This window comes from Vidua chalybeata, chromosome 12 (assembly GCF_026979565.1).
Source record: "Vidua chalybeata isolate OUT-0048 chromosome 12, bVidCha1 merged haplotype, whole genome shotgun sequence".
In the NCBI taxonomy this organism is placed as follows: Eukaryota; Metazoa; Chordata; class Aves; order Passeriformes; family Viduidae; genus Vidua; species Vidua chalybeata.
The window spans coordinates 11,489,035-11,512,395 of NC_071541.1; the positions used below are offsets into that span (position 1 = coordinate 11,489,035).

The following is a 23,361-nucleotide window of genomic DNA, read 5'->3' on the forward strand; positions in this document are numbered from 1 at the left end:
ATCTCCCATGAAAGTTGTTCCCCTTAGTCTCCTCCATTATATGATTTAGATGGAGAATCATTCTAGTGCTTGTTTTTTATTATAGTGGTTATGGAACATTACTGGAATTAAATATAGACATATTAAGGAGTCTGGCACAGTAAATACTGCACTTGTGAAGCTTGGGGGTTGAGAGATTGGAACAAAACCTGGTTCTCCAGCACCTTCCCATGTTCCCAGCTAAATAAAGCAAAGGTTCAAACCCCGGGCTGCTTCTTATCTGCAGCACTGTTTGTTTCCCTCTGTTAAAATTTAGTGTGCACAGATGAATAATTAAAGTTCTCCTGCCCACAGTTGTTGCCATTAGAATAAATATTCCCACCCATGGAAGGGATACAGGGCCCCTGTATTTTGCCCAGCACAGGACTCTGCTCAGGGCTGCAGGCACTGCCATGCCTCTGCAGCTCACAAGCCACACCCACCCCAAAAAATGCAGCTTGACCTTTCACCAATTTCTCCCCCAGCACCAGCATGAGCTGCTGGCACTGGGAGAGACCTCTGCAGATGCTGCCTGCCCAAGGAGGGCTGCTCATCTACCCTGCTCATTAGCTGGAAATGTGCTGCCATAAATGAGGCCAAATCAGGTCAGGGGAATTGCTGGGCAGCAGCACCTGCTCATTTCACATCTAAATTTGACCTTCTCACTCTCTGGAAGTGGTATTAGCTATTCAGTCCTGCTTCTTACGGAGGCTCATTTATTGTTTATAAAGGGTTAATTAATGATTAATAGCTATTTTAATGCATTTTAATTAATTGCTGAAAAGGTCAATAGGTTATTTAGAAACATGGCTTGTAGCCATGTGTGACATCTACTGTGTTCAAAACAGCCTGCCATGCACAGTCCAAACATGTTTTATTTCTATAAATTATATATGAGCCTATTGTAAGGCATTTAGAAACAATCTTTCAGGATAGGCTGAGCCAAATAGCTCTTACTCTGATTTGCTGTTTTTACCCATACAAATTCATATTGCATTGACTTGCTGCCTCTGTAACCTGTGATCCTGCTATCACCTGCTTGTAAGATTGTGCCTGAAAGAGGCCTTGGCCATGAAGAGCAGGCAAAATCTGGAAAGATTTTAAAAGCTTAAGCAGCTGGGTGAATCCCAAGGATAAGAGTTGAAGCAACTGAATTAGGAGTTCCCTTCTTTAGACCAGCCCATTCTTTATAAATATATATATGTATTTTGGTTTTAGTATCTAGTGGTTTGTGAGTGAATGGGTGGATCATGAAACTATGGTCCTGAAGAATTGCACAGCAGATCAGGATGAGAGAGGACCTGTCTATGAGAATGAATATCTTACCTTACTCCATGCAGGTGCTGGGAAAACACCAAGCTGCCACAGTGGTAAATTCAAGCCCCAACCTTCCTCCCAGCTTTGGGTGTGTCTGGTGGGATCCACTGCCTTGGTACTTCACCTCATGGAGGCTGGCCAGCATGTTAAACAGCCAAGTTCCCTCTCCTGTGTATTCTGTGCCTGCTCCTGCCCACAGGCACAGATGATGGATGTCCCTGACCTCAGGAGGGTGCTGCCTGTGTCTTGCAGGCAAGGCTGGTGGGAGCAGCTCACACACACAAATGGGATGGAAGGCCACAGACTTGATGAACTTATTATTTTTCCTACTGCAAATGAGGAGCCAGGAGATCTGGTAGTAATAATCTAAATGCACTTCTATCCCATTGCAACACAAATATGAATTCCCAGGTTACCTACCTCTGCCTCATGTAATTATGAAAGCAGCTATTAGTGGTGAGGAAGATAAGTAGCAGAGGCTAGTCCCATATGTTTGAAATCATTTTCTGGTACAGATAATGGCATGAAAAAGCAGGTACAAGCCAGCAGTGGGGGCTGAACTGCTTCAAGACAGCTCTGGGTGGCTGTTTGGTATCAAGAAATGGGCAAACAAGTGAAAGAAACACCTGAGTAAATATTTCCAGAACTGTTAAATTGGCAAGCACCTTGTGATATTCAGGTGCTTTTTTCCATTAGTAGAGCAGACAGCAGTCCAACTGCTACAGGTTTGGTGTCTTTTTTTTTAGATTTATTTATATAAATTGATTTATGGTAAAAGAATACAGAACATGTTAGGAAACTTCCAACTGGAAAGGAAAAAAATGTATCAACCTGAGAACCAACATCAGGAGGAGCTCAGACAAGTGGCCTGTGTGACGATGTCCAAGGGCACAGAGCTCAAGGACAGATGTGACACTGAGGCTTTTCCCAGCACACAAGGTGGCCCTACTCTGGATAAAGTTGCTGAGGTGCTGCTGGCCATCTAACAGTGTGTCAGTGTGGCTCTGTCGCTGCTAGAAGGCAGGTGAACTTGTCCCCAAACACTTTGGATATCTCTGCCCTGCACTGATGCAGAGGCATCAGGACTTGTGACTTAGCACCTGCTCTTGCTGCCTCCACTACTCTGCTTCCTCATTCCTGTGCTGGAGCAAACCCCCCAGCTGATGTCAATGGGCTTCTGCAAGAAGCAATGAAATATCAACCACATTTCAGCACACTTGCTAGAGATTTCACTCCAGTGAATGGAAATACAGAATGATTTTTTTTTTTTTTTTAAGTTCAATCCTCTGGATAATGAGCAGGCTACAGTAGAGTGAATTTATCTTGGCTTACAAATGTAATAGTTGTGTGGTTAGTAGTCTTGGATGAAGTATGGATTTTCTACCTGCTAAGCATGTTGCTTAATTCTTCTACATCTGCCTCCCTTTAGCCCTCCCAACTCAAAACCTAACAATTGTACCTGAATTTTCAGTTACAAATGAGAAGGAGGAAGAAAGGTCAAAAAAAAAAGACCAAAAGTGGTAAGAAATTTGTCATAGACTATTGTCATATGGAAAGTTCTTCCTTCCTTCCCAGCCTCCAAATCAGAACTGGAATGTGGTTAAAAAAAAAACAAAACAAAAAAACCATCGAAACACCCACAAAGAAATAAAAATCCAAAAAAGCAAAAAAAAAAAAAAAAAAAAAAAAAAAAAAAAAAAAACCAAAACGCCAAAAAACAAAACAAAAATACAACAACAACAAAAAAACAGATGAAAAAGCAGATGAAATATTTATGTTGCCTGCAGTCATACCGTGCATCTTTCCAAGAATCATTCATCCTGATTTATGTTCAATCCTGATTCAAATGGCATGGGAAAACTTATGGCATAAAATGAAGTCTGGCCATATCTGGGGAGTGAATCACAAACCTTCCCAAAAAAAAACATTAATGTGTATATGGAGTGGAGGCAATCACTTACTGAAAATTAATACTTTTGTTCTTTTTCTTTCTGCACATTCAAAGAAAAAAATAATGGGAAAAATCGTGGGAAAGTATTTTGCTTTCAGACCAGAATATAAAAGTTAGTTTATATAAGACTAATTTTACTTTGACTACTGTATTTGCATATACAAAATACAATTTTAACACTTCTAAATTAAACATTTTCAGGTGTAATTTAAGTCTTGTCACTGGGAAGTGATGGATTTGTAGACTCACTGTTAACCTTCAGTCTGCACTTGTACATCAAGAAGGCAAAATTATACCAAAATAGTTCTGACTGTTTTTAACACACCACAATTTCTGATGGGGATTAAGTTACGCTGTGATTAATGATCCCTTTCCTGGTTTAGCCTCTTTTTTTCTTCAGTATGAATAAATCACTGTTTTACTGCTAGAAAAGGATCTGCATCAGGGTTAGGTTTGTACAATTGGAATAATTCTAATACAAAGTAGTTTAAATCCTGTGCAGAAAATCACAGTGTAAGAAAGTTTCTTAAAATGTCTCATGGTTAAACAAGAATGTGCAGAAAACCACTGCCTCATTTTGTAGAAATAAAATGAGTGAAACCCTTTCATTAGGTGAGGTGGTTGTCTGGCTATGGAGGCAGAATAATGCTGTGGGGACAGAGAGTTGTGTGGGGTGGCTTTTTAAGAAGGTATGCTCTGCAGTACAGCCAATTTCTTTTTGTTGATGTCACAGGTGATTCTTCTGTGAGCAAAATAGGCTGCTATGATATTGCCTTTTAAAAATTGCAATTAAATAAGGCAAATCAATGAAGAAGAATCAGGAATTATTTGTACCTTCAAGCTGTTTATTGGGATTAAAGCACAAATCCAGCATTACAGCCTGGAATCAAAAGCACCACCTTTTCTGTTGTTCTTACCAAGAAAAATTAAGAGAAAAAAAAATAAAAATAAGGCATGAGAATTGAAGTTTTTCAACTCATTTCTCTTTTAAATAGAAAAGGTGAAATTTTTTTTTCTGAAGTATGACTATTTCAAGTAGAGCTTTACCTCACATGAACTTTCTCATCTAAAGGGTGCTGTTTGATTTCCTTTAAACAAGATAAGACTAGAGAAATTATTGCTTCCCTTGACTCTTTTTATCTCCCAAGGGTTAAGAGTTAACTAACACTCCTTGTGCTGCAAAGCAGAATTTCTAGTGTGGAACAAAACCAGTCAGAATATCCCATAGAAAAGGGAAACAAGGGACATAAAGGTTGAGAGTCACTCAGGTCAGGAAAAAACACAGCAAGGCTTGTAAGGAAGGGTTGCTGAATCTTCCTTTGATGTTTTAATTATGAATTCTTTTTCTGAAGTGTTGCAATCACTCACAGAATGTCTTGGTTCCAGGATTTGATTATTTTTCCTGTGTTTGCCTCATTTTTGTCATCATCCATGCCAAAGAAAATGCAGGCATAAAAATTTATTGCATAAAAGAGATGATCTAATAAAAACCCACAGAGACAGGAGCCTCCTATGTCACAGCTTTGGTCTATTTGTGTTTCTGTATTTGCCTCAGGAAAAACCTCTTCACTCTTACAGGGTCATACAGGAGTTTGCTGGTACTGGCATGTGTTATTTGTTTGCTCTTTTTCAGTCATGTCTTCTCTTTTCACATGTAAATGGCTTTTTTACCATTTTGCTGTCTTCTGTCTTGAATGGGTACAGTCTTCCAAAGTATTATTATCCTCCTATAAAGTCCACGTTCAATAAGCAAACCATCATAACCTGTTTCACAGAAAGGAATGGAACAAAGACTATTCAGATGAGACTGTATCCTGAAATCTTACTCAAAGCTCCTGGAGAGTAGGCTGGTGCAGATCTATGAGAGTCCCAGAGGTCTGGCTTTGGACCAACAAAAATTATACCACAATAAATTGTGACATAACAGAGGGGAAATGAGAACAGGTTGTGGAAGCTGGGGCAGAAAATCTGTGCTGCCCTCTTTTATCCAGATGAAAGAGGGCGATGGTGAATGGCTGGTGAGTGGATTCCTTAGATAAGCATGACAAAAACATGCAGAAATGTCCAGAAAACTTGTGCAACATCCACAGATCTTGTGCATGTTCAGGACCTGCTGAAAACAGAACATACCCACTCAGCAAAGAAGCCATTCCTGGGAGGAGAAGTCTTGTCTCCATCTGACCTCCCCACACCTCAAAGCTCCTCCCGGCAGGGGAGCCTTAGGGGTATTTTAAATCCCACCACGCTGTGACATTCACATTCTCTGGACAGAGAGACATAATTCTGTCTTTCAGGAGAAGCATAGAAGAAGAGAAAGCAATCTTTATCTCTGCTCCTTTGTTTTCCCCATGTGGAATGTGCTATTGGGATTGTTTACCTGAAGTGATTGCTGGATTGGATACTGGTGAAGGTTGTTTGGGTTCAATGACCAATGGGATCCAGCTTTGGCTTGGACTCCCAGCAGAGAGTCACGAGTTTGAGTTAGGAAAATAAGAAGTAAGTATGTAGAATAGTATAGTATCTCTTTAAATAGTATATTCATGTAATATAGTATAGTTTTAATAAAGCTGTCCTTCAGCCTTCTGATCTGGACCCAGTTATCATCATTTCTTCCCACATCTGGAGTCACCGCATTTTTACTATACCACACTACATCATTGTAACATCAACACCAATCTTGTGTGGAACCTAAACCATAACAGCACTGTCATGAGGATACTAAACCCCCAGAGTTGTTGTCCCCTGGAGAAATATGTGGTCTGTTTCCAACATAAGAAACAATCTGTGTCTCTGGGTGCTTTTCTGCTTTCATTCTTTTGCCTTCTTCAATCCTTTAGTGTCAGTTACACATATGGGCAGTGCCCAAACCATGAGGTGCAATTGATAGATGTGAGATAGGGCTGTTGCTGGGGGTTTGTTAGTATAAAAAAATTCCCATAAGGGATAGCTGAATGGGAATCTCACTCTTGAGCCTGTAAATTTTATTCTGTCACCAGTCTCTTAAGACTCAGTAAAACAGCATTGAGTAGTCAATGTACCTTGCTATGATGGTTCTTATCCCAGTACCTGTGAAGTGACTGTTCTTGGAAGTCTGGCTTTTAATACATCTCTCCCAAGGCTCATCTGACAGCAAGGCACATTCATGTCCTTAGCTCAAAATAAGGAAAATTTAGGCTGAAATTACTTGCTATGAGACAAAAACTTTAAGGTGAAAAGAAAAAGCGAGTAGAAATGAAAGATGGTTTTATTTTTAGGAAAGATTGACTTTGAGTATTAATTGTTGCAGAGCTCAGGACTGTTGATAGCAAAGGAAGGGTTTGTGGCCTTGTAAGAATTTTAATATAGCACTGCTGGTTCTTTGCTTCATGGTGATTCTTTCATGTTTTGTTTGTCTTTGTAAAAAGCTTCTTGTCTGGAGATTGGCTGTGATTTAATGGCATTCTTCTAACCTACCTGTCCATGACAAATTCCTCAGCATTTCAGAACATCTAAAGTACATCTAGAGCCTTGGGGGCTTTTCCTGTCTTTATTTCTCCCTAAATCACAGGATGTCCAGACTGTGCACCCAAGAAAAGCCATAGTATTGGAGTGCTTCCTGTAGCCTGAGAATTGAATCTTGGTCAGGGCAAAGAAAAGAACACACTGCATGCAGGCATGCTTGTGAACAAGAGGCAGTACTCTGTCTCTAAAAGATGAGCATCTGACAATTGATTGCAGGATAAAATGCCACCTGCATGCTTCTACAAAGATGGAGCACTTGATGTTTTTGTCTCTGCAGCTGCACCTGGCACCCAGAGTGTGAGGACTGAATGCAATGGAGATTTCCATCTGCACTATTTAATTTGCTGTATGTTGACAGGGTTAGTACCACAGAAATTACCTTTTTATTTCCCCTTTCAGAAAGTTCATAATAACAAGTGCCCAAACCTCTTTGATCCTGTTTGACTTGCCCACCGATGCCTGCTGCTGTTGCCTTTGTATTTCAGCTCGTCATGAAGTGATCACCAAAGAGATCCTGGAGCTGGACACGTGGGAGAACCAGTGGAACGTGGTGGCCACCAATGTCCTCATGCACGACAGTTACGATGTGTGCCTTGTTGCTCGGCTGAACCCACGGGATCTTATCCCTCCTCCTCCAGATTTAGTGAATCAATAGAAGTTCAGTGACTCTCAGTGCTTCCAGATTGTGCAGAGACTGAAGAATTTGGGGAGACAAATGCTGCATTGGCTCTGGATCACAGCTGAGTCCCACCGAGAGGAAAGGGCAACACGTGCTTAAGGACATAATTGCCTTTGAGCTGTGCTTCTCTGATGATGCTTAATTTGATAGTACTGGTGCTCTGGACTTCTGTGCTTGAAAGCCAAGGTTTTCCAACCTTTGTGTGTGGCTCTACATCTTCAATCTGTCTGTGCAAGCTCCAGTGCTGGAGGAAGCCTGGGCTGCTGGGACTCTTTGCCCCACAGGCACGGTGGCAGCCCAGGGCTCAGCTCACAGCAGACTCATGACAGAAAGCTCTAGCCAGGGAAATCCCTCCTTTGCTGCTCATCCCACTTGGCTCTACTAAGCTACCCAGGAAGCTAAGAAATAGAGTAAGTCAGCTGATGAAAAACAAGTGCCAGACTGTAATTGACTGATGCAAAGGTAAAACATAGAAAAGCCTTTGTTTGAAACAAAAAATCCCATTAGCCAAGGTCCATTAGCCAAGAACACCAGCTCCTGCAAACACTATCTAAAGCACAGACATAACAATCAAGACATCCTGTCTTTGCTAATAGACCTGAACCTGTCCAGATTAGAAAACTAATCCTTTGGCAGCAAATCACAAATGAGTCTTTCAGTAAAGTTGGAAGGCAGTCTCTACCAAAGACAAGGAGAATCTTAAATTTTCACATAAATCCTATTTATTATAAAGTCTAGTATGACCAGGATCTTAGAGCTCAGTTAGGAAACTTTCCTTGAGAGATGAATAAAGGTTTGCAAACTAAAAAGTAATAATTGAGACCAGTATTATCTGCATATCAACATTACAGCTACAGGGAAAGGAGAGATGTGCTCGACAATAAATGTTTATATAATAGCTTGAATGGAGGCTAATAAGGCTAATTCTCTACCAACAGAATTGGCTATAATCACAGGGAAGAGGAACAATTCAAACAGTGCTTCTGAAGGCAGTGTTAGCCTTTGTAGGGCTTGAAGACAGTAGGATAGAGTGAAAATTGCTATCCCATTTGAATTACCAGTAACTATTCATCAGTTCTCTGGTGCCTGCCTTGCAGTGTATCTGTCACTGCCTGGGAGTGCAGACAAGAGAACTGAAAATCTCATTGTGCTCCTGGGCCACAGCTGTAAATGGCAACATGCTGCAATGCAGACTGAATGTCAGAGGCAAACATAACACTAAACTATGATATTGTATGAGAATAATCATTGCCAGCAAGAAGTGGCTTTTGATAACTACAAAAGCAGCAACAGAAGTGGAACAAAAAAAAAAAAAAAAAAAAAAGGACAAAGAAATGAGGGAATCCATCAGGTAGTTTACCCATAGTTACTTCCAGGATTTGTATTTTAGAGCATCTCAATTTTCTCTTTTAATCATGTTTTAGGCTGCAAAAATGCCAGCTTTTTTGTTGCTTTTTTGACTGCAGTGCTCTGCTTATGGCAGAGAGACATGGAAAGGATGATCCAAAAGCCCTTTCTCAATTTTAACTTTTGCTATTCATTAATTATTCTATAAATATACAGTGGGAATATTAAGCTGTCATGTAAAAACTGTTAGAAAGAAGATCACTAATTTTTCCTGATAACTCTTATAGTACACTGAGGAATGCTCAGACAAGAAGGGATTGGAGGGGAAGAAATTAAGGAAAACACATAAAAAAGGAGTAAATCCATGAGCCTTACAGCTAAGTGCTTGTCTCCCTTTACATTTCCCAAGCAGAATGTCTGTCACAGCCTAAACATAGACTCGTGTGTTTGCATAATTTCTGCATTATTCATCCATCCTTTTTTTCTTTCCATTGCTCATATAGGTTATCATCTGCCTAGAACAGAGTTGTGACAACCATGAACTTCAGCAGTACAAATCAGTGACCAGATCCTAAAATCTCAACCCCTCTGGTCATCAAGTGCAGTTGTAGGTGTAAGATCAAGGAGGCAAAGTCTGCTTTAATAAGTTTTTAAACAAAATCAGTAGAAAGTTCTTCTAATCAATAACCATTCAATACTAGAAACTCTTTGACTCTTGTTGTTACTGTGAAATAAAGGTAATTTTCTTTTAATTTCTCTACAAGGCTTTTAAGGCAGCTGGAAGCAGTGGTCTTGAGCATCCATTAAGGATTTCCTTGTGAAACTCCAAATTCTGCAACTGTACCTACTATTTTTGCCTTTTTTTTTTTTTTTTTTTTTTTTTTGCTTTAAGGAAGATTGTTTTAAAGGGATTTTTTTGATCTTTGATCTCTGCTCTGTGGTCTGTTCCTTACAGTTCTTGTGGTTTAAAGCCTGGGCTAATCTACTGGATTTCACGCCCTGAAAGTCAGTCTATTTGGAATATTTCAAGGGAAGAAGGGAGATATTTGCAACCTTTCATTAGTAATATTTGACCATGTATGTGAAACTCAGCTGGCACTCTTCAATTAAACTTTTACTTCATTATTGAGCTGACTGTTTCTTTCTCAGTTTATAGGTTTTGCTTTTAAGACTGATATTTAATGAGCTGGATGGAAGGAAAGTATATACTCTGAGAAGGTCTGTCTTGATAGATGAGGAGAGTAATGTCATATATTTTATATATTGGCCTTGCAATCGGTAAGCTTGAGCTGCACTGAGCAGTTAGCAGGGCTTTTTTCATGCAGCAGAGCCAAGTGACTTTCCTTCACATGCACTGAGCATCACCCTTCCTGCTGCCCCCGGGGTCTGACTGCCAGGGGGGAACTCCCATGTGTCTGTCTCTGTTTCTGCCCTTGGCAGAATGTCTAGCACTATTTATCAAGCAGGGGAATGTGGGTTTTTTTTTTTTTCTGGATTAAATATCTAGAATGGGGACACTAACTTCTTAATTTTATGTGGGCCCTATGCAGTTCCTGGGTTGCCCTTGGGATGACTAAAATTTCCAAACCAGTATTTGAAAGTGCAGCTTGTCTGAGAAAGGCAGAAGCAGACAGCATGCTTGTTGAGAGGTATAGATCTCAGCCAACATCCCTCTGAGAGTATAAGAATCTGCAGCTCTGCTCTGTCCATGGGTAATCTCACATTGCTGTGAAAGTCCTTAAGAGATTAAATTTCTTCTATGACAAAAACTGATATAAAAAAAAAAAAATTACAGAGCATGCATTCTCCAACCTCCACCGAATGTGGGTGTCACTGAAATAATATTTTACTGCAGCCCCTTTCCATCTGAGCAGCAGTTAGCTTAGTGTTTCATCAAGGCTGAATTTACATCATCCATAACTCTAAAATGCAAGCAGTGCTGGAAGCAACCAGCTGTTTAAATGGGTGGGGGGTTTATGAAGCAAAAGCATATACCACAGTTTCACTTGAAGTGCTGAAGTACTTCACCAGTTCCCATACATGATGAAAAATGTTGGGATGGTAGCTGGTCACGTGGCACATAGGGAATAAAGCAAAAAAATGAAATGCTACAAAAAGGTGATTGAAGCTCTCAATTTTTGACCCCGGCTAATGTTTTATTTTGAAATTGTCCATAGATAACAGACTTCATAAAGATTCCTGCAGATTTCTCATGTTTGTTTTCATACATGTGGTCAAACAGGAAACCATCAGGCATCTGACTACTCACCCTCGCACAGCACTGCTGGGGTTGTTTGCCTGGGTCTCAGTCCCTGCCCACAACAGGCAGACACACACACACACACACACACACATTTTGCATGTGTGCAGTATTCAAATTTATGGGGCAGTGCCCGTATTGTGTTCCAGCAGACACACATTGCCACTCAGAAAGCCTCGATTTGCCAAAAGAAAATTGCCTTGGTGCACACAGAGCTGTCAGCTCTTCTACCAGCACTCCCAAATATGCTCCAGGTAAAAGGCTGAGGGAGCATCTATACAAGAGGGTGACAACAGAGACAGAAAGTGCTCCCAGAGTGTTACATCATGTGCTGGAGCCAAGGTGGGATGAATGAGCCTCGCCATCTCTTCCTAGGGACTGTTCAGAAGTAAAAGAATTTGGCCTTGAATCCTGATCCTGTTTTTTTTTTCCTCTACTTGAGATGTGTACTGAGATCCATGATCGTGTGTCAATCAGTGAAAAAATAACAAAAGCTAGAATATTTATTTTTTTAATGTTAAGATATATTCATAAAGATCTATGTTGCTTTTCTGCTGATTTGGAAGATAATGACATTCTTTTAATAAGCTGTTTACCTAGTTATTGCTGTCTTAGCCACGGGGGTGGTCCCTTTCACTGGCTGCTCTCTTAATGGATTATGTAGCTCCTCTGAAAAAAGTTTCATGAATCACAATGCTTTGAATCACCTGGTCAGAAATTCAGCTCTCATTTGCATATGTCTGTAGCTCTCCCTACAGCTTTTCAAGGGGACTCTAGCTCCAGCTTCAAAGAAAAGCTATTTCACCCCAGTTGTGCTCAGCTGGAACTAGTACATTTGCAATTTACTATCATTTGACGTGTAGAGGTTGAAAGCAAAGGAAATATTTGGAAATGGCAAAAATATACCTAGAAAGCAGGCAGAAGTACACTTTCCTTCTCTCTCAGTGAATGTCTCAGTGTGTACTGCCCTGCCTGGTGTTCCCTCGAGGGATTCACTCATCACCCCTGGCTGCACCCATGGCACAGGCCAGGCTGGGGCTGTGTTTGCACTGCTGGAGCAGGGGGATCCAGCACAGTGTGGAGCTGTGGCTCCTGACAGGCTGCCCTGCCCTGCCTAAGGAATTACCTTCAAACCTTATCTTTCAGTGTTCCACAATATCCTATGTGTTTTATATACATATGTATAACATTATTTTTAGAAGCTCTTTACTGACAGCAGTAAGATTCTTTTTATAAAACATACCTGGCAACTCTGTCTTCTGCTTAACTCATCAAAGCACTTAAAAAAAAAGTGTTGGTCTTTAAATAATTGGAACTATTCTGGGCTTCAAGTCAAAAAGATCCTTAAATTCCTTGATGAGCTAAGAACAAATGGGGAAATCTTTTAGTACTGCCCTATGTCTTCCTCCTCCAATTTTTTGCTGGCTGTAGCGTTCTCCTCATAGGTTTTCTCAAAGTTTTCTCCTCAGAGTTTTCACAAAAGCTTTATGCAGGTCTCTTCTGTTTCTCTTCCCCTAATCCCATTTCTTCCTCAGCCCACTTAACTGAGCAGACCTTAAACTCCTTTGTTTCTCCTTCAGTCCCCCAGAAGTTGGGAACAGCCACTCGAGGTGTTCACCAGCTCCAGACCTTACAGAAGCCCATTGCTCCAGCATCAAATCAGCTTTGAAGGACAAAAGGAAGATCACACCAGCTCCCTGGATTAGTGGACACTCATTTTTGGACAGGTTTTAGCCCCAGCCCAAATCCTGCTGTTCATTCTCATCCCAGATGGAACCTGCCTGCTCTGAAATGTCACAGATGGTGTGGCCACGGCCAGGGTTGGCAGGTGACCTGCATTCCACCCAGCCCTGCCCTGCCTCGCTGCGTGGTGCTGCTGAGTTTGACGTTAAATGCCTCACACGCTGTGCGTGCCAGGGCTGTAATGACTGCAGGCACAAGCCATTATCATTATCTCTGATTCCTGAACACTGGTTGCTACAAAAACTGCCTGAAGCACAGAGGGAGGTGTCTTCATTATTGCTTTGTAGCTCATGCCTTAAAGCCAGATTTCCTCCTGCACTTTCAGCCAGGCCAGGTTTCACTAAAGAACTGGGTCTCTAATTTATCTGGTTTTAATATTGGTATTTTTTCTTCACTTTAACCTTTTCTAGTTATTCTTTATAATAATACAAGTGATTTCACCAGCTTTTCTGTGGAATGCATTGTGCAAACCAGCCTCCCAAGGCCGCTGGCTTTTCATTATCAGGGTCCAAGTACAGCCACTGAAGTGCCAGTCAGCTGCACTACTTTATTTTCCCATTCAGCAGCTTCATAGTAGAAGAAATGTATTTCATCTATACATGCAGTAATGTGAGAGGAAACCACTTCCCACATACACAAATTCCTGACTCATTCCTTTCAAATGTGGCTGAAACAACTGCTGAATCCAAACATAAAAAGCCATAATACCCATTCAATAGGCTTTTGCAGGCTTCCCAGTATGAGGAGGAGGATCACAGGGAGTTGTCTTGTAACTAGAACACTGATCAGAAGTTTGAACCTCTGGGTGTGTTTTCAGTTCAATTACTCCATTTGCTAGTCTTGGGCATCTCGTCTCTCTGCCCAGGTTTCCCCATGTGAAACAATAATAATAATACATCCCAAAGCATTTTGTGGGGCTGCCTCGTGTGTTTAGAGGGAGGGGCTCACATCTCTGTAAGGTTACATTGAGATCCACATAGCAGGAAGTGTTATACAGTGACAAAACAATAAAACTGTTGCACTGCTCTCACCACCTTGATTTTTAGTAATATATTTGTCCCCAGCATTCAGAAACTGAGCTTTTCTGGGAAAGGAGAGATTGGGTGTTTGCAGCCAACAAGGGCATTTTGTTTGCTCCTTCACAGAAAAGCAACACCACATATCTAATTGTTGATATGTTAAGTAGAAGAAGGAATGCTTATTACAGGGCTTATTACATGCACCTTCATAGCCAGTCTCACTTGTACACAGGCAGAACTAATCTTAGCAAATTGAGAGGTCACTAGTTGAGGCTAAAATTGAACAGTAGTAATTAGAAGGATGAATGAACTGTATTTTTCTCAAAGCAGATCTGATTTAATAAAATACGCCACTTAGACACAGTTGCAGTGAAGCAAAAAAAGAGAAGGTGTTTTGCAGAACTGTAGTAGATTTACTGGGTAACTGAGACCTGAATTTAGATGATCTACCACATGCTTTATAGGAAAGATTCAGCTCTCTGGGGAGCTCTGTAACAGATCTATGATGAATTTAACTAGCCACTACAAGACCCTGCTGCATCCAAGGAATCACCTACAGAATATGCATAAAAGAGTTTTACAATATTGCTGAAACAATGTGGCATCTACTTGCTTAGCTACTGAATTAAATAAAACTAAGTAAAACTTAATTTGCTTATTCCTTGAGCATCCTTCAGTAATGACATGTTTTAAGATGTTGTTGCCCACTTAACTACTTGAATAGTCCACAGGTACCCTATGAAGTGTATAGGGAAAGGTAAGAAGATAAAAAAGTAAGAAGAAAAGTGACTTTTAAAGGTGTCTGATTCCATCTCCCTTCTGTCAGAAGGAACACACCTCCATTTAGGCAAAGCTATGGCTATCTTGCTGCTGTGGGATGTGATTTTAAACTGAATAGATGTCTCCAAGCCAGATGTAATGATTAGCAGTGAAGATTCAATAGTGCAGGTGCCAGCTGTTGGGGTAATGCAGTGTGATCTCTAGCTGGCTTGGGCAGCCCACGCTGCAGCCCAAGCTGTTACAGGCTCGCTGCTCTCACTAATTATCAGGCTCAGCTGAAGCTAACTAAGGTATTCACTCATGCTGCAGTCAGAACTCCTAAATCAGTATAAAAAGGACTAAAGCTGTAGTTCAACTGCAGGATTTGAAGAAGCATTTTGCAGTCAGATCATTTTGTAGCCCATATTGCTATGAAGCTACAAATTGCTTACACCAGCACAGCACAGAGAGAGGCACTGAGAACAAGTGCTCACTGAGGGGTGTGTGGCACAGCAGCTGCTTGTGCCAGCACTGCCACTTGAAAATTCACTTTTCAAAGCGTGCCTTGATGCACCAGCATTCACCTCAGCTCTGGAGCCAGCCCACTGTAAAGCCAGCTCTTTGGAGTGCTTGGAGGGGACAAACAGCCAAAGGCTACACAAAGACTGAAATTGCTCCAAAGCCTTGTCATAGCTGGTGCATTAATAGCTTACTGCTTGATGGCTTCTTGGGCTCTCACACAAAGATGCCAAATAGCAGATGAACAAAACCACAGGAACAGGAAATTTACCCTCTTTCCAGTATTCACAGATGATAAAACCTTCCTGACAGTTATTGTTCTGTGTTTTTCAGAAGGGATGAGGAATCCACTGCTACCCAGCACTGCAGCATAAAGCAACCATCTGATGCCCCAAATCACAGCTCTCTTGCCAGGAAATTTGCCATACTAATGCTGCTGCCCTAAGCAGCTCAGTCTTTAATCTGATTTCTTTGTTTCTTATTTCAGGCAAGCTGCTGTAACAGCAATGTTCACTAAAAGCTGCTAAGCCTCTTGGCATGTCTGTAGCACTCAGGCGTGTTAGCGATTCTCTTGCTCTGCCTAGTTGGCCAGCGTCCTGCCCACTTGCATTTAAGGAGGACTTATAATGTGTTTGTACTTCTCTGATATTGCACAGATCAGGGTGTAGTTACTGTTTTATTTCCCTAGCTGAGCTAAGTAAATATTGGTAAAGATTTATATGGCCTACTTTCACAAGGAAAGTAAATCTTCGTAAGTAAAAATTCAAAGTGAAGCTATAACTTGTTTTTTTTTTGGAGCCATGTGTTCACTGTGTATTTAATAATATTTCTGTTGTTATTGGATTTACTGGATGCATTTTATAAAGTGCATTAGGAGATCCACAGGGATGTCTACTTAGAAGATGTGACCCAGCAGGATTTTTGGCCAATGATGGAAATAGGAGCCAGATCAAACCAAGCCTGTTAAATGTTAGCATTTTAAAAAGCCTTCTCTGAGACTGAGAGATAAATAGTAATTAAAAGTAAATAAAAAGAAGTGATATATTGTAATTTATATCTAGTTTGGATTTAAACTGCAATTTTTACAAAGAAAGAGATATCAAGAGAACATTTTGTATGCCCAACCTGAATCCAAACCTGAAATTATCCATCTGCTGAAAGTCACCATCATTCCATTGAAAAATATGGGTGGATAAATTCTAAAGGGACCAACTATTAGGATCAACATAAGACTCACTGTTGAACCACCCATAAAGATCATCTGCTCAATTTAAACCATAATGGTTTCTTGAGGGATCTCAAATCTACACCAAATTCCATGTCAGTAAATCAGCTGAGACAAAACTGGAGTCAGAGAACACTGGAAATATAGCTGCCTGGGGACAGCCCACAGGCTGACTGCAGAAGTGCTGGTCACTGGGTTAATGACACATTGAAACCCTTTTGTAGTATGGGGAAAAAAAATCCATTAAAAAAAACCTACAGAGACATCTAGCTCTATGACCTAACAGCTGCAGTTGTCTGCCATACAGTGGATTATTATGGAGATAAGCAAGCATGACAAAAATGTTACAATAATTGAGAGACTTTAAAAATGGGAGACTGGAAATACAATGCTGTTTTACTTGCAAAGTATTTCTCATGCAAGTGTCCCTGGGAGATTTTTATTATAAAGTTTGAATGAAATACAATAAAAATCAAATCAAAGCCCATTCACTACGTACCAAACAGAACAGCTTAGGTTTCAGCTTTGGTTTTAAAGCCAGGAAGACAATTTACTTGATGAATTTCTGCTGCTCAGAATATTCCAGAAGAAAGAAAAAGACAGTCGCTCAAAAGGTAGTTTACAAAGAGTTTGGATTTAAAAGCTGATGTTGTCAAGAGATCAAAATTGAAAGAATCACAGAATTATTCAGCAAGAGCTTCAAATATCCATAAAATAAACAGAAATCAGTTATATTCCAGGATCAAAAGCAGAATTTTACATGTACAGCATTTTCTTTTCAAGTATGCACATGATAATTACTGCATGCAGAAATGTCAGTGTATTCCAGGTTGAATTTGCATGAAAAAGCCATGCAGCTACAGGCAGAGCTCAGCCTCACTCTGTGTTCACCCCACCAGTACAGCTTTGTTTGCAAGAGGGGAATGTAACTCCACAGCCCTGTGTGCATGAGGTTATTCAAATTCAATATCCACACATTGATTTGAAAAACAACAGCTGGTGCAAAAGTCCAACGTTCACGTTGTTATTTGACCACTGTCAGAACTTTCCAGCTGGACTAGAGGGATCCAGTGTCAGGTAAGATTTGCTGACTTGAAAATCAAACACCTCCTCTGTTGGTATGTTTCCATTCCCAAAGACAGGTCCAATGTGGTTGCAGCACAAAAGGCATTTTTGCTAATGCTTCATAAAATTCTAGATGAAATTAAGGCTCTGTCCCAAAAGCTGTCTCTGCAAAGGTGTGAAGGCTCTCAGGTTAATCTGGTGATTTCCAGCCCTGGCCAATTTCCACATGGGGAATGCTACAATCAAGCTGGCAGTGATTTTTATGTAAATTAGTCCATTATCAGAGCTATATGTATCTGGTTACTAGTCTACAGGCCCTTAAGGGAAATTGGCATCAGTATTTGCAAGACAAGCACTTTTTTCCTTAATGTTCCAAACACTGTTGTTTGCTGGGTTTTTGGGGTTTTTTTAAACAATGGTTCCAGGTCAGTAGTTTGTAAAAGCTAGTTCTTAATCCCTAGAAATATGAAAACATTTGGTCATTTGGTTTAGTCAGCTGTATTAATCTTTTTTACAGAATCTAGTTAGATAAGCCACAGAAAAACAAGTAGGGCATGAAAAATAACCAATCTATGGGGGAGAGGAGGGGTTTAACATTAAAAAAACATGCTGAAGGCTTCTGAAACCTTGAAGAAGCTGGAAGAGAACACATGGGAGGCATTTAGACGGTACAGAGAGTTTAACCTCGTATTAGCTGTAGGCCTTTCAGTCTTGCTGAAATACTCACCTGTTGGTTCACCATGAGCAGGTACAGTTTGCAGGCTGTCAGCTGAGAACCAGCCATTATCAATCCATCTGGAGTTCTGTGGCCAGCAGTCACCAACACTGCATCCCTCAGGGAAGGGTGTAAAACCATTTCATTCTTCTTGCATATATTTCAACTGCCCATATTGCATGAGCTGGTGGTGGTAAGTATCTGTCTGACTTTGGTGGCTGATCTGCATAATTTTACCATAATTTGTCCCCTTCATGGCATGGTTTAGCAAACAGAAGGTAGCATTATTACACAGCTTTTTCTGTGTAGAAAATACAGAAAGAAATAGAATTTCTTTCTGAATGGAATTTTTCTGAATAGTGCTGCTCTCATTGCAAAACTACACATTACCTTTTGTTTCTACTTGAAATATTGAGGTTTCATGTGAAGATGCAGGATGAAACAGTACTCCTATTGCAGTTTTGTTATTGTTCTTTGACAAGATCAGGGCTTAGCCACTGAGTCTTTGTGCTACACAAAGTGTGTGTTATGTAGAAGGTCTCTTTTATCAGAACCAGAAATCAGGATCCTCATTATTGAGAAAGCACTGCTGTAATGCTGCCAGCTGGGTGCATGGCTCGTTAAAGCTACAGTGTTATACAGTATTTTAGATACCTTATTAAGCATTGCCATAAATACATGGAATAAAATGATGTTCTAGGAGCACCTGGATGAACAAATTTGAGAAATAGGGGTGTGAGTCATAACAGAGTTCAGGACCCATAACACTTCATGCAAAGCTGTAGAAAGAAATTCAGTTAACCTCTCATGTCCTGATAATGATATTGGAAATGCTTTCGTGCATTGCAATTTTGGTCTTGTGTCTGGCAGACTTCTTTTGATGTATTCTATTTAATCAATGGTTTGGATATCTCATTTTAGATATTGAAATTGGATTTTTTTTTTCCAAATGGGCACAGGTATGAAACAACTAAGTGCAGGGCCCACCACTTCACAATCATAGAACCTTATGCAATTGGCCTTGGCCCATCAGTCCAGCCTGCCCAGACCCCTCTGTAGTGTCTTCTCTGGCAGATCAACATTCCCACCAAACCTGGTGTCATCTGCAACTTCCTGAGGGTGCCCTCCACTCCCTGGACCAAATGATTTCTTTGATGAAGATATTTAACAGAACTGGCCCCAGTGTGGAGCCCTGGGGAACACCACTTGTAATTGGCAGCTGCTTGGGGCTCCCCAAACTGGAAGATTGTCTCTTGATTACAGACTACAAGGGAGATTCTAGCTCTGTGGAATCAATGGAGTCTGGCTGTTGGTTTAAAGGAGCTAGCAGCTAAGTCTCTTTTAGGTTAGTAGCAAACAATTTACTTTAGGAATGTTGTCTACTCAGGGTTTCCTGAAGGTCATCCTTATGTCTGTGCTCCATTGTCATTCAGATCATGAGCTTTCACTTAGTGACCTTGTTTCACACATGCTACCACATCTAGAGCCCATCTACTTGCATAAATAAATCTTTAGGGACATCTAACAAGCACCTGTCAAACAGCCTGAGAGACAGCATGGGGGTGGCAGGCAAAGGGGATGTCAAGTATGTCACAGTTGTGGTTGGTCCCTGGAACACTCTGTCAGAGCACTGGAGATGCAGCTGCTCCATCTGAGCAGGATCTCATGGAGCTCCCCACGTGATGATCTTTAAGGGGATTCACAGTACAGCTGTACTCTGCAGAGAGGTCACAATGATCTCCTGAAGCACCATGTGGGGCCCAGGGATCTGCCTGCAGGAAGCTCCGTGCAGGACTGTGGACTGGATCGTATTACACTTAACACAAGGACTTCTGGTCCTGAAAGTGGCCCTTGGGCACTGATGTACTGTAACACTTAAATAATGACAGTAATAAAACTTGCCTACACACTTGTGTGCATTTCATGCAGGCTGAGAAGGCACCATAAATAAAGCAGTTCTTCCACCTTGTGGTTACACATACAACTACTGGCAGAGAACGGAATACAAACACTGCAGCTAAACAGACCCAGGCCATGCAGGCTGTTGCTGTCCAGGACTCCTCTTGTAGTCTGATGCTACAAATATGAGCTAGCCTTGTTTTGCAAAGTGGCCATCCCTGTGTGCGTGTGTGCACTCACACACGTGTGTACAAACAACAGCTTTGCAATGCCCTCTGACCGTCCCAGCCTACAGGTGCTCTGAGACCAGGATCCCAACAGCTGGGGGGACTCCTTCATCCTCCCTGCTAAGGAAAGGTCCTCACTCAGCACAACAGGCAGTCCTTGACACACTGATAAAATGTGTGGTGTGGGAACAGGGCGTGAGCAAGTCAAGTGATTTCTTCAAGGAGATGTTGTAGCTGGTTTCTGCAAGCAATGAGTAGAACTAAAAGGAACCATTTAAAGGCAGACACAAATTCTCTATGCTGGTCTCACCATTTCTACTCTCTGCCCCCATTTTCTGCTTTTTACCTCTGACTATTGAAGCAATCATCTTTGCTGTTTGCATCAGGGTGCAATTCAACACAATTAAGTCCAGCACCTGTAGTCAGTCACCACAGAGCAAAGCTTGATTTGCAAAGCAGTCAGCAAGTGTCAGCTTTGCACTAATGAAATAGAGGTATATTGAGATACATAATTTTGCAGTAAAGGCTGAAGATTTGCACTGTGTGACACTGGCTAACAAACTTCAGTGCTAGTAAGTGAATACTAATGTTTTTAATGGTCCTAAATTACATTATTTCTGAAGCAGGATTAGCTTGGTTATAGAGGAGAAACTTTGGTTTGAAGAAGAATAGCAACAAATGAAAAAAGCAAGCTGTTTTAAGTCTACATCCGCTTCTCAGATGTTGCTGTTTTCTAAAGAGCAGTTTATTAATTACATGCTATCCTCCTCCCCTTCATCATCATCATCATCATTCCAGTTGTACCAGCTGGCACCAGTCCACACTGAGTCTTCCTGCAGTAGTAGGTGCTTCCAAAACAGTGTAAAAATCAGCCCTAGTGTATAAAATTCCATTTTTGTCAGACTGTATGCAATTGGCTGCCAAAATAGTTCCCCAGGATAAACTGTCAAGGTCAGGGAGTCATACCAGGCCAAAATTTGACTCAGTGTCTCACATGGCTTTGCTGTAATAGTGTCCCAAGAACGGTATCTTCAGTTTCTTCTGCTTTTCATTTCTCCAGAGTGACACTTGATTATACAAAGGAGCTGAACTTGTCTCCTCTCTGTGTATTTTTTACTGCAGTTGGCAAAGCAGTTTCTTTTTTTCACTGTAAGATCCAAGGATAACTTGCTTTCAGCAACCATTTGTTCTACCTAGAACTGAACTTCAACGGCAAATTTCACTTGAAGGACTGTACCCTCTTCACCCAAAATGGGAAGTTGTTTAGGCCCAGGATGGACAAAATACAGAGGGGGGCAAAATCTAATGAGTTTTCATCCTCCCTAAGTGGACAATTCTGTGTAATTATATGGTTTTTTTTACAGTAGAGAACCAAATTACCTTACTGTCTAAAATTATTTTTAAAAAATAAAAACAGGAACACAAGAACTCTGACAGGTGATATATGCATGCAAATAACAGCCTATTAAATATTTTTGTCTATTCTTATGGCACAGACAACATTTACTAGCACCAAAAGCATGTGTGACTGTGCAAATTCTGGCATCTGATTGCATGCTTCTACCATCAATCCCCTGATCACTGCTGTGCTCCCCTATCCAGATCTCCACAGAACCACTGCTGGTTCTCCCTTTTCCACTTACCAGCTCTGATAAACCAGCACAGTGTCCACATTACCAAGTCAAAACAATCTTATCAAATAGCTCTGCAAGACAGCATGTCAGCTGGAAAGCAGTTGCTTTATCTCCAACTAGAAATGGGTAGATTGAAAGAAGTTTCAATAAACTGGATGTTTTGAAATGAGCAACCCTGGACAAGAACTAAAACATTCTCACAGCCATTGGCAATGTCTTCACTAACTCACAGATGAGATGCAAGGTTTCAGAAGCCTGGAGAAGGGCAAATGTACAGTCCAACAATAAAAAAACAGTAAAAGAAAAAAAAAATACACAGGAATTAGGGCTGTTCCTTTAAATCTCAGAAAAGTAGAGATTAAATAATCAAATAAAGCACACCTAAGTGCTCAGAAATTACCAGGGAGATTTTGTGGAAGCAATTACACATTTTATAGAGTGTATACATGGACTTTAACTGCTTTGTATTAGCACCTTTATTTGCTTTAATCTTTCCCTTGACTTCTGTTTACCTTCCCTTTCGGACCGCTGATAACGGCTCCTGTAGAGACCTGGAAAACACAGAACATTGAGTGCTTCTGGGCAGGAAACACCTCAGACACTCAGCCCTGGGAGCACGCGTCCCTTGCCGGTGCTGCCGGGTGACGGTGACGGGTGACGTGTGGATCTCCCGTGACTTCCTTGACACACAGCCCAAAGCTTCACATTGTCACCAGTGTTTGACATTTATTACTAAAGCCCAGCTGGATCTGGGTGTGTTACACACGGCCTCGGGCAGGCAGGGACTGTGGGCCACTGGCACCTGGAGCTGTTTGACATCGGACACCCAAAATACAGGGTGAAGTTGTCACCTGAGTTCCCTCCATGATAGAGAGAAATACCTCTGGAGGATGATTCCACTCATCAGAAAACTTGTGTGAGATAAGCAGAGTCATTTAACAGAATCACAGAAAAATGAGGTTGGAAAAGACCTCTAAGATCATCAAGTCCTATTTCTCCACTTGTATCTCCATTGACCACAGAGTCCAGCGAACTACCTACACACGTTACTTCCAAATGGCCAAAGGCAGCTGAGGCATTTAGACAAAGCCGCTCTTTTCAACCATCTGACACACTAGTTGTGTGGCGGCTGCAAGGAGTTCTTACTGCAGAGCAAGGCCTACACAAAAATACATAACCAGGAAACGAACTTTAAGTGCTTATTTATGTATTTGTCTGTTGAAATCTCTTACACCAGCGCTACGCTTTGCGGTAGCTAAAACACGCGTTCCTCGACACAGCCGGACACAGGAGCCGGCCCCATCCCACATCAAGATGGCGGGAGGCGCAGGACTACAACTCCCGGCAAGCCGCGCAGACCCGTGCCTAGCATCCGCGCCATTGTTCTCTCTGGCCGCAGAGCACGATGGGAGTTGTAGGCGGAGGGCGGAGTTGCCACGGCCCCGCGCATGCGCGGCGGCGGCGGCGGACGCGGCGCGTGGCA

At 41.4% G+C, this 23,361-nt stretch overlaps 1 protein-coding gene across 1 annotated transcript in view; it reads left to right on the forward strand.

Annotated features, from left to right (window-relative positions):
- KBTBD12 (kelch repeat and BTB domain containing 12) overlaps positions 1–7,442 on the forward strand; it is a 29,823-nt gene extending 22,381 nt beyond the window's left edge. The window contains exon 5 of the mRNA XM_053953624.1: positions 7,273–7,442. Coding sequence (XP_053809599.1) covers positions 7,273–7,442 — 170 coding nt within the window. The remainder of the gene's footprint in view (positions 1–7,272) is intronic.
- The last annotated feature ends 15,919 nt before the right edge of the window (positions 7,443–23,361 follow it).